Raw genomic sequence first — 12,374 nt, 5'->3', positions numbered from 1 at the left:
TACGACAAAAATCGGATGCAGGGTGAATCCAGCAATTGGGTGCATTCAGTACTACAACCGCTCACTGAGCGCTCAGTTGCTTGAGATTAAGGCCGGTATTCATAGTCGGTTCTTATTTCAAAACCATCGTAAGTAATGTCTTAATAGGCTAACGCGGCTCTCTGATTGGTTCATGACACCTCAAGGCTGAACTTAAGACGATCTTGAATATAAGAACTGACTATGAATACCGGTCTAAGACCAGGGGGCTTACGTTTCCTTGTGACGAAGTGAAAATTACAAAAGTGATTGAATTTACTAGTATATTTATAACTTCATTGGTTAACTTCTAGTGAATTTGATCATTTTTGTAATTTTCATTTCGTCACAAAAACCGTAATCCCAGACTATAGATTCCAGCCTGTATCTTGAAACGAGGTGAAAATTACAAAAGTTAGCAAATTTACTAGAATATTGATAATTTCATTGGTCAACATCTAGTAAATTTTCTCACTTTTGTCATTTTCACCTTGTTTGAAGATATTGAATCGACTTCCAGAATCACGAGTATCAGACGAAGTTGATACGCGTATCAAATGGTATCGAAGAATCTCAGCGTGCTGTAAACGCTTGGTTCGTTTTGGATCGTATATTAAAATTCGCCACTGCTTTTAAGTTTAGGTTAAAATTAGAATTAAGCCCATGGCACATAAAAAACGTAAGGCCGTAAGACGTAATCAGTAAGCGAATTGGCCAATCACGGTAGAGACCGTGAGGCCAGTAGCGAATCCAATGTTTACGATTTCCTTACTGCTTACGTCTTACGGTCTTACGTTTTTGTATGTGCCATGGGCTTTATGGCCGCAGCACAGACTCTTGCATAACGCATAATGCATAGTGCATAAGGGACCAATCGAAATTCTTCTTTTCCATGGATGGAAGGAAAGGAAAGATTCTGATTAGTTGATTCGCTTATGCACTATGCGTTATGCGTTATGCAAGAGTCTGTGCTGCGGCCATTACTCTTGAAAAGCAGTGAAGAGCATCGTGTCACCTAATCTGACCCGTTCTGAGGCAGATCGGTGTAAATAAGGACGTATCAGATATTTAATTCGCATCAATTTGATACGCCTACTAACCGATTTAACGCGATATAATGGCCCGTCTACAATACACGTAGTAAGCTTGGTTTAAGAAGTAAGAATAAGAAATTGACCAATCACAATCGATTATTCTTCTTCCATTCGACTGTGATTGGTCAATTTCTTATTCTTACTTCTTAAACTAAGCTTATTCCGCATATTGTAGACGACGCATTGAAGGGGTCATAGATATTTGTGGCTGCGTTCCACTCAATGCTCGCAACGCTCGCGAACATCGTTTGTCCTTGTTCAACATTTGATAAACGACAAGGATGAAATGATTCCACGAACGTTGTGAGCGTTAAGTCGAACGCAGCCAATGGCTTATCGACGGAGTCTTGTAATTCAGCGAGTCAACGCGAGCGAGATATGTAATTTAAAAATGGACGCGCTTTAGAAGAATGCATGTCGGCTAGAATGTATAAATAATTTATTTATACGGATACAATTCATCTGCAGTAAGGATATCGTTAATGGCAATAGGTAACGTAAATCAAAGACTCTGAATATGATATAATGGTAGAACGTGTTAATTATACAACATGTATTCACATTAGTATTAAATTATTATAATGATGGTGAGTTCAGTATTCCTCTTCTTCTTCGGTGTTAACAGCATCTTCTTGCACCTCGCGATAATCGAGCTCCAAGGCGGCCAGATCTTCCCGGGCTTCCGAAAATTCACCTTCCTCCATGCCTTCCCCAACGAACCTGCAAAATTTAATACATCGTTGTGTCTTATGCTGGATTTACCCTGCATCCGATTTTCGTCGTACGACGTTCTGCAACCAATCAGAAAATAGGATTCCGATGAATTTTGCTTCATATTATCGGAATCCTGTTTTCTCTATCCCATAACCAATCAACAGGCTTGAAAAATTTGTCGTACGACAAAACGCACAAATCCTACCCTTAGGCTATGGTTTATTTGATGCTACAAATGCTTCAAAGCATTTTTTGATTGATCAATTAGTAAGATTCTTTCTTCCGATTGGTCAATCAAACGCTTCAAAGCATTTGTAGCGCCAAGTGGACCGCACCCTTATAGCGTTTTTCACTGGCAGAATTGGTGCGCACTCGGTGCACATTAAAGCTGTTGTACAATAATCTAAACTGAATGTAAAAGTGAGATATCTTAATTAATAAAATACCTAATGTATATTTTATCAAATACCACAATAAAATGTATTGAGGATTTTACAGTTTAATTTATTTCTATATTTTTATTAAACGTACATCTTTATGTCGATTTGTGTACAACGGCTTTAAAGTGCACTAAATGCGCACCGGCTCTGCCAGTGAAAAACGCTATTAGTAATACCTATTACTTTAATCTTGGTTCAACGTAGTTTTTATCTTTTTACAATTTTAATTCTAGTTTTAGATTAGAAAAAATGAAGAGTATTTCGTTTCTTTATACCTTATGCACGTGTTATTAAGTTCAATGTTATTTAATTTGCTAAAGTATATATGAGCCTTAATTTATTGTTTCATTTTCAGCAAATTTTTAACATCTTGTCCCTAATCTAATCTTTTTTTCTGTGTGTTAGGCAACAAATGATGCTATCCATATTAAAGAATAATACACATGTTACTTGATGAATTGATTATCGTTCAAGTTCGTCGCAGTTTGGTAAAAGTTATCCTAATTCGTCTTGTTAGACTGGAAAATCTTTGGCTCTAGCTGGTCTAGATACATTAATGCTAGACGGCAAGCGATACTATTTATGTTCAACTCGGGCTTCTTACCAATGCACGAAAGCTCGCTTGGCATACATGAGATCGAACTTGTGATCAAGTCGAGCCCATGCGTCCACAATCGCTGTCGTGTTGCAGAGACAGCAAACAGCTCTTTCTACACGAGCGAGATCTCCACCTGGTACAACGGTAGGTGGTTGATAATTTATTCCCACCTGTTAACGTGGGAATACAGTGATATTTTACTGTGATCGACTTAAAAAATATGAAAAGATCAATTAAGAGAAATTTATAAACATTCATTTTATATAACAAATTGCAAATCCTTAAAATCCCTATAAGTGCATAATATTATTTAATATGAAGTAATATTTTAGGCATATTCTTAGAATATTAACATTTTAAGAATATTTTACTAAAATTATATAATATTACATGATATTCTCGAAATATTAACGAAAGGTTATATGTCCACTCCTGATAATATTATACGATTATTAAAAGTAACATTTATTTAATGTTACTGTAATATCGTATGAACATTACAAAGTATTATAACAGCATTTACTTTAATTTGTAAAACTGTTACATCTGTTCAGTATAAATATACGTTTAAAAACTAAAAATAATTTTGGCGCGCAGTTGTAGAACTGGATATGTCCTTAAAATCACGTCGAAACGTTTTTTTTAGCACAGGATGTAGCATAGATTGATAAGAACTTTTCGTTACTGGATTGTGAATTCAAATTGCACAAAATTAAAAATAATTAACATTTATAAGCATTTTAATAATATTTCAGAAATATTAAGTTATAATACGGTTTAATATTACGGGAGTATAATTCTATAGAAGTTATATGTCCACTTATATAATACCTACTAGGGTATTGTATAAGTGGACATATAACTTCTATAGAATTATACTCCCGTAATATTAAAAAAATATTTATGGTATTCTCGAAATATTATAATAATATTATTTTAATTTTTTTAATAATATCCATATAACATTCTAGAAACATTTTGCGCTTATAGGGATACTTTACTCTCAAAATTTCTTGGAGTGAAATCTTAGTCCAAAAGAATAAAAATATTGCCATTATTGAAAAAGAGTGAAAATATTTGCACTCTTGAATAAGATTCTCACTCTTAGGCAGATTTTCACTCTTTTTTGAAGTGAGATTTCTTGTTTTTTTTTTTGGAGTGAATCTCACAAAAAAAAATTAATTCGGCGCGCAGTTCAAATGACTAGGGATGCACCGGATCGTAAAATTATCGGATATCGGATATCCGAAAAAAGTGTAACATCGGATATCCAGGAAGGCAATTTTTCGAGTTAGATATATATCCAATATTTTCCGGATATCCGACTGGATCCCGGGACAATGTCAATTCATGATTCATGACAAAAAAAGCTAAATAAAAAAAGAAAAAAGGAGCAAAAAGGAAAAGAGACTGTAAGGGAAAAATAGTGATAATAATTATGATTTTAATGTTAGCGTCCGAATTTGAATATCAATAGAGATGATAACTGTAGAGAAAAAAATTGTAATTTTGCAGCAATATATAAAATATAGCATTATGAGTATGCACACTCTTATTTATAGAACATTTATTTATAATAAAAAAATCAACAGTTTAATGATATAAAATTTCAACCGGATATGCTCCTGGATACTAATAATATCCGACTATCCGGTCAGACAGTAAAAAAAGTGCCGGATAATACCGGATACTGGATACTTTTCGGATATCTGGTGCATCCTTACAAATGACTATAAATATAGTATATATGTACGTACATACGTAGTACAGTCATGCAAATTCACATGAAATTATTAAGTATTAAAAATCCAGCTTCGACCGCGCATTATATAGGCCGTTATTTCCTATTTCTTATTGGTTGTGCTTTCACATGTACGATCCAACAAGATTCTTTTGGATTCTTCTCATTTCTTGAATTCTTCTCCACTCTAAAAAAAGCCTTCTTTGATCATCTTAGTAAGTTTATTACCTTGAATCCTGTCGGGCACCATTCGACGAATTGCACGTGCTTCTGGCGCTTTATCATCGCGATCGCCGCGTTCACATCTTTGGGTACCACGTCGCCTCTGTAGAGCAAACATACTGCCATGTATTTTCCCATGCGCGGGTCGCAATTCACCATTTGATGATTCGGTTCAAAGCAGGAGCTTGTTATTTCCGAGACGGTCACTCTCTCATGCCCAGCCTTCTCTGCTGACAGAACCGGAGCATACGTAGCCTGCATGATGATAAAACGTAATTAGCACATAATTAAGATACAATTATCGATTAAATAATCGTCTTTTCAATTTTTACGTTATAAACATTAAATTCGTAAACTTTAACAAACGGTGCTTACGAGCGGAAAGTGAATACGTGGATAAGGCACTAAATTCGTCTGAAATTCAGTGAGATCGACATTCAGGGCTCCATCGAATCGTAAACTGGCGGTGATGGATGAGACTATTTGTCCAATCAGCCGATTCAGATTCGTATAAGTCGGTCGATCGATATTTAAGTTCCTCCTGCATAGCTCATAAATGGCCTACGGATAACACACGCGATTGTAGTAGCAGACTTCGCCATTACCACTCCGTGTAGAGCAGCATATATATATACACGTATAGCTACGACATTGTCCCAATAAATTTTATTTTAGACATGTGAAATGTTGGGTAGAAAGCACGCAAGCTTTTTGCTAGCAGAATCCATTTCTAAGAGAAATTGCCGTTTCGCGATCGATTTGTCAATAACTGAGTTGTAAAAGCGTTTACGAAATTCAGACGATGTAATAAGTTATACAGATATAAGATTTATTATGTCGATTTTACATTTGACGTTTATGTAAAAGTACACACCTGATTATCTACAATGAAAGCCACTTCGCTATGCTCTAACGTCGGATGAGTGTACAGAATTGCGTTGTAAGGTTCCACTACTGCAGTCGATACCTATAAAAAATGCAAATGCTTTCGTAATGAGAAAAGAAAACAATTAGATAGTCAAACAAATCAATAGTTTCGTAGTTTGTTGGGAAAGTAGATTATTCACTAAATAATAAGCAAAGGGGAAATGTATATATGTATACAGATTATATTAATATCATTAAATTAAATTATATCACTTGAACTTTTTTCAAAGAAATCAGAGTTCTTAAGCAAAAATCGAAATATTCCGAGTAGGGAGAATAATATTACCTGTGGGGCTGGATAGATACTAAAGGTCAGTTTACTTTTCTTCGGATAATCGGCGGACAATTGTTCCATAAGCAGACTCGAGAATCCAGAGCCTGTGCCACCGCCGAAAGAATGGAAGATTAAGAAGCCTTGCAAGCCTTTGCACTGCTCTGTTAGTCTGCGTATTCTGTCCAAAGTGAGATCTATGATCTCTTTTCCTGAAAAATCGCAAGATCGGTTAATAACTTTAGTTAATAATACATGACTATCGCTCTATTAAAAAACACATTTAATGATCTTCTCTTACAAAATAAAGCTTACAGAATGAATTTATATATATATATATATATATATATATTTGGCCAATCGCTTATATGTACGTTATAATTAAGCTTCAACCTTTTTACAGATTTACAATTGTGACGGTAAATTGAAGTACCTATTGTATAATGGCCCCTAGCATAATTATTAGCCGCATCTTCCTTCCCGGTAATCATTTGTTCCGGATGAAATAATTGTCTGTAAGTACCCGTGCGTACTTCGTCTAAAGTATTAAAAATATAATTCGTATTATTATATCTTCTTAACTCTATTAGTCATTAATGTGCAGTACACATATTCAAGAAAAATTTATAGTATTAAATTTATAGTATTAATGATCGAGACCAGGATCAAAACGTAACTTTCAGCAACGTAAAGTTATAAAAATTTGTATCTTACAACTTAACAATCAATAATTTCTTTAATAAGAATGAATTTTTCAATTATAATGCTCGGAAATCAATTATTTTCTCTAGGATACTTGCCTACCACCGTTGGCTCGAGATCGACCAAGACCGCTCGTGGGACATGCTTCCCCGAACCAGTCTCGGAAAAGAACGCGTTAAAGGAATCATCTCCGGAGCCCACACTAACATCGCTGGGCATTTGTCCGTCTGGATGGATACCATGCTCCAGACAATAAAGCTCCCAACAGGCGTTTCCCATTTGCACGCCCGCTTGTCCTATATGAATGGATATGCATTCTCGCTGCGAATAATCGGGTAAATACTTGTGCAATATATCCCCATATATTTCATAAATCTACATACGCAATAAAATAATATAATTCGATCAAAATCCAAAAGAAATTACTTATAAAAATAATTCTCTGTCTCTTTTTCTCTCACTCACTCATATTTTCTTTGTTATTTGATTGAAATAAATTCTTTCGCCTTTTCTCAAATAATGATATACAAATAAATAATAGAAATAGTAAAAAAACTTATATGGATACTCGAGAGTCTAACTCAGCTAGACTATTTATTTTGCTTTTCGTTATTTGCCGCATTGGAAAGAGCTTGGTTGCATTAATTGGAATTTTGGTTGAAAATGTATAAATCAGAATTTTCTGGTTGAATCTATTATTATAGTTCTAAGATAAGATATAGTTTCAGAATTCTGAATGATACATTAGATTATTTAAAGGTTGTGCTTCTGCCCTTAAGGAGCAATCACAATTATATAATGTAATTATAATCACGTCACTGCAAAGAGATATTGTTTGTTATCGTAAATTTTCGTATTACTTTAAAGTTGAAACTGACGGAATAGCCCCACCCTACCTACCCTATAGGGAGAAGGAGGAGATATATATGTATATACATATATATATATATATATTAAAGACAAAACCATCCCACTACACGTCGTATAAATGATCATGTTCGCTACACCACACTACATTTAAGTATTATTACCACCTTAGATATCGTTACAAAATTCACGACAGCCTTTACTGCGTTCGTAACTTCATAATACGCGAGTAGATCGTTAAGGATGTATTATACATATTTTCAAGATAATGAGAAAATTACAAGAAAATTATTCTAAATTGCATTTAAAAGTAATACAAAAAAAATTAGCAGCAGTAAACCTGCATCAAAAGTTATTTCAATAAGAAATTAAAATTTTTTAGTTCTACTCTAATGGAAATGTATGAAGATGTCTTATAAAATAATAACAAAAATCTCAATTTTTTAATGTAAGTACAAAGTTAACATAAAGTTAATGTAAAATTTCATTGTGATGGAGAAATTAATTATTTTGTAAATAAATAAAATTTATTTATTTGTTTATTTATAGAACGATCATGTATAAAATTTTTAAAGATTAATTTTTTGTATGGAATATGAAAATGCTTATAAAAAGATGTTTGAAGTCGCTGATTTCAAATATGACATAAAAAGCACATTACAAAAAAATCAATTTTGCAACAAATTGTTATAAATAAATTAAACAATTATAATTTGAAATAGAATTGAAAAGAGAATAACTCCAATTAAGTATGAGGAATTCCTATTTTTGATCAAAGTAGGTCTTAAATGCTTTAATTATTTAGTGGATTTATACATATTTCTAATTCCACATTCCACAAACGACGCGCCGAATTGTTTTTCCGGATTTGAAACGCATTTATGCACAGAATCAAAATAGTAATATCACATATTAAATTGTACAATTTTTAATAACAGTTTCGCGTAAAGGAGACAGTATCGCTGCGCTTGGCTTAGCGCCGAGACACTACCGTCTCCAAATTTTTTTACTAATAAGCATCTGGTAAGAATATTTTAAACTTGGTCATTTAGTCACTTTTCGGGTGTATTTCAGCCCTCTATACATTGGCTGCATTCAGCAGAGAAAATTAATCAGTTAGCGCTTAGTGATTCTTTAATATGATTAGTTCTTGCCTTTAGTTTTTCGCTAAATCTGAGTGTAGGAACCAATTGTATTAAAGAATCACTAAGCGCTAACTGATGAGTTTTCTCTGCTAAACGCAACCATTATAATGAAATTTTGCATAAACCATTTTGAATATGTGTATCTACTTACAGTAAATACAGTAAATACGAAAATTTTAGCATTACAACAGTAAACAATAATAACAAATAAAGTAAATAAAGTATAAAAATGTATTGTTCAATAAAAATAGAATGTTGCAAGTATACCTTTTATATGTAGCTTAAAAAAGTATAAATATAAACACATTTATAAAAAAAATGGGTATAATACATCCTTAAATGTAAAATATTGTTAAATATCAGTGCTTGTTATATTAATTACCTTTTTTGCCATTCTTAAAAAGGTTTCGTTTATGCGTTAACTATTGTAAGTGAATACAGGATAGTTGACAATGCACTTTCACAAAAAAAAATATTTATAACAGTATCAAGACACAAAGATGTTTTAGTTAATTCACATTAACTGATTTTATTAATCGCCTGTTTTCTTGCATTAAATATTCACTCAACGTAACTGAATCTCTTATGATCAGTTTTACAACAATTTTTACTGTACTGATAATATTAAGTTCACTTAGAAAATTTCGACAGATTGCACAGATATTAGCTATTCTGAGGAAAATAGACAATTCAAAAAGAGTCTATAGGAAATTTTGATTAAGGTCGATTCCGTTGTATTTGTATCTATTTGTTATTTATTTCTATCCATTCATTTTAATTCTTACGTTGATCACAAATTTAAATAATGAACTCTTTTTTTATGGGACTATAAATATAAAAATAATTGTACCACGTGATAAAATTATTCACATATTTATGCTGTTCCACAGTAAGATATCCCACCGCAAACGATACCCAGTTTCTGATTAAAAAAATACGATTAGGTAAAGTCTGCCGAGCGAACTTGACAAGCCTTAACAAAACTGAGCAAAGAAATACGAGCTATGCTTAACAAGGGATGATTACCGGTGGCCCAGACATCGCCGACTAAAGCAGTGTCTTTATCTGTCAACAAGGTCTGATATAAAAATGCCACCTTGATCCAATGTGTCCCCCATGGATAATTCAGCTGTATCCTAAAAGTGAGCATCTTTTATATATATATATATATATATTGGTGTGCCTATAGCCGGCCTACTTCCTGACTTACGGACGCACATGGGCGATGTGTCGCCTCTCTTGCAATACGATATTATACACTATATCTGCATGATACGGTAAAAATCGATTTTTTACAGGTTGACACACTGTAACCATAGCAGCTTAATCGAATATCAAACTGCATACTTGCATATAACGCGATTGCACCGATTCAACCAAAAAGATTTTACTATGATCTTACAATTAATGTAAGAGATCACAAATTTGTCATTCAATATACAGCTGAATAACGAAGGCTTTATCGGTCTCAGCTGAATCTTGTAAAACTGGATATGTATATATAAATTCATATCGAAAATATTATTTAAACACTAAGATCCGTAAGCTCAGATCAGTAAGGCCTTCGTTATTCAATTGTATATTCATAATTGCGATCTTAAAACACTTTGTTTATTTGTCGTTCAACTTTCATAAAACATTTGAGCCGAATGGAATTCATCCCTAAATCTTAAAAATATTATTTTCGCTTGAGAGAAAAATTTCGATACAAGCGTATGTTAACGCATAAATATTTGGACATCCTAAATAATGTGATTATAACAATAATATTTTAGAAAAACTATGAATGAGTAAAGCGAACGACGCATTCGTACTCTCAATTTTACTAATGTATATTTACTATGCTGTCGATTGACGTGTATTCAAGGCGTGGATCGATACTTCATAATTCAAGTGTCTCATGTAGTTGAAATATATAGGAAAATAAAAAAACTACATAATATCAATAAGATTGATATCTAAATTTCTTTTGATATTTCAAAAATATATTAATCATTTTTGAAAAATTTATGCATAGTAGCATTTAGCTTTCTTTAATTAACGGTAAGAAATCGTAACAATAAGAAACTGTAACAAAGTTAAACTAAATGATTATGTTAAAAAAAAGCATTGCTTTCAATATTAAGATAAGATGTTACATTCATCAATATAGAAATTTCTTTAATATTTTCCGAAACATTATTTTCGGACAGAGATCTTTTTCAATCGATCTTTTAATCATTCCTTCTTAAGTTTTTTTCCCACTCATTTAATCTACTCGAAAAAATTTTTAATTGACCTCATAAGCTCTAAGCGAACATTTAAAAGTGCATAACGTGATATTTCCCTAGCTGTATACTTGGTGCACCTTATGACGTGTACAGCATGCATATTACACGCTTACCAGGAACAGTGTTGTTGTATAAAGCCTACAATTCCCGTTATTAGAATGTTTACAAATGTATACGCTTGTGTAATAAGTAGAAGAATTACATTGATATTATTAGAATTCATTTTAATAATATGTATGAAGATAAATGACGATAAGTAAGAAACAGGGTAAATGTGTAAATAACGATAATTTAAAAAAATTACGATTTTAAATATTGAATACGTTTGAAAAATGTTGAAGATATGCTTTTGTCTCATGTAACAAATAGACATTATTTGTCATTTTTGATAAAACGACAAATAATGTCAGCTTGCTACCTGTACGTGATTTTTATGTAAATGTACTTGCATGTAAAAAGCTCTATTCTAATTATTAATGTAGAAACTAAATAGAATAATAAGGTAATAGAGTAATATTTTATATAATCGTTTATCTTAATATTATCAAATATTTTCTTTATATATTTTTTGAAGAGTAAAAATGATTTTGGAAGTAATTTCCTTTATAAAATCAGTCTGCTCCAATTATGAAATTAAATTGAATATGTTTTTATTAAAATACAAAATACATACATATATACATTTTTCAAGGAGAAATATAATAGTTAAAAATATTCGATATTAATGAAAAAGATGTAATAGAGAAGCAAAGTACTCACCATTTTATCGATATCTGATTATTCGTTTGCACTCGATAGCAAGCAGCGTGTCGGACCACGACTCGTTCACTGTCTGACTTTGCGGATAGTACGATCACTGCGCTTCGCCATTAAATAGCAGCGCTATATACGGTATCTGTCTATGAACCATGAGTTCATAAGCGATGCGAATCAACTTAGACTGCTATAGTATTCACGACAATTGCATATGCGGGTGCACATTTACATACAAGGTACACTATCGGTCATTGTTTTCTCGGGAATGGTTCAAGGTACAGGAATATTTCTCAAACAAACTCCAAAGAGAGAGGTCAAAGATATATATCTTACACATACAAGAATAATTACCTTCATCATTATTTATAATTAAAAATCTACATTTCTTAAAATATTCACGAGTAATCTTTTTACACTCTGATTAGTATTATACATGGTAAATGTATAGAAAAGGGACGCCACCTCCAATGACCTTGACGTATGTTGTCAAAGTCATGATCCTGAGTAATCTCCAACAAGTTTCAGCAATCGCTCATTATTCGTTAAAAAGTTATTAACAAAAACGTTTGAAAAAATAACGTCTTATTTCTGCTCTCTCTCCCCCCCCCC

At 32.5% G+C, this 12,374-nt stretch overlaps 1 protein-coding gene and 1 long non-coding RNA gene across 2 annotated transcripts; one reads left to right on the top strand and one right to left on the bottom strand.

Annotated features, from left to right (window-relative positions):
- Positions 1-1,630: 1,630 nt before the first annotated feature.
- Positions 1,631-7,061, bottom strand: LOC108730453 (tubulin alpha-1 chain). Its single transcript, XM_018460160.1, has 8 exons — positions 6,826-7,061; positions 6,459-6,563; positions 6,041-6,237; positions 5,702-5,794; positions 5,203-5,388; positions 4,834-5,082; positions 2,871-3,034; positions 1,631-1,832 (listed from the first exon to the last, which is right to left on the bottom strand). Exons 1-8 carry the CDS (start codon positions 7,004-7,006, stop codon positions 1,706-1,708), a joined length of 1,302 nt encoding a protein of 433 aa, XP_018315662.1. The 5' UTR covers positions 7,007-7,061; the 3' UTR covers positions 1,631-1,705.
- On the top strand, positions 6,990-10,296 carry LOC108730455 (uncharacterized). The gene is made up of 3 exons (XR_001936979.1): positions 6,990-7,062; positions 9,684-9,881; positions 10,038-10,296. It is a non-coding gene; the product is annotated as an uncharacterized lncRNA (long non-coding RNA).
- The last annotated feature ends 2,078 nt before the right edge of the window (positions 10,297-12,374 follow it).

Source organism: Mycetomoellerius zeteki, unplaced genomic scaffold (assembly GCF_001594055.1).
Source record: "Mycetomoellerius zeteki isolate Tzet28-1 unplaced genomic scaffold, Tzet1.0 scaffold92, whole genome shotgun sequence".
In the NCBI taxonomy this organism is placed as follows: Eukaryota; Metazoa; Arthropoda; class Insecta; order Hymenoptera; family Formicidae; genus Mycetomoellerius; species Mycetomoellerius zeteki.
This window is presented reverse-complemented; position numbering and strand designations above follow the sequence as displayed.

What these genes read in the sequence shown, in the direction of transcription:
- LOC108730453 (XM_018460160.1), bottom strand. Translation starts at nt 7,006, where the DNA reads ATGGGAAACGCCTGTTGGGAGCTTTATTGTCTGGAGCATGGTATCCAT. An exon ending in GTATCTATCCAGCCCCACAG is followed by an intron (nt 5,795 to 6,040) that starts GTAATATTATTC and finishes CATTTTTTATAG; the next exon opens with GTATCGACTGCAGTAGTGGA. An exon ending in CTTTCATTGTAGATAATCAG is followed by an intron (nt 5,389 to 5,701) that starts GTGTGTACTTTT and finishes TGTTATCCGTAG; the next exon opens with GCCATTTATGAGCTATGCAG.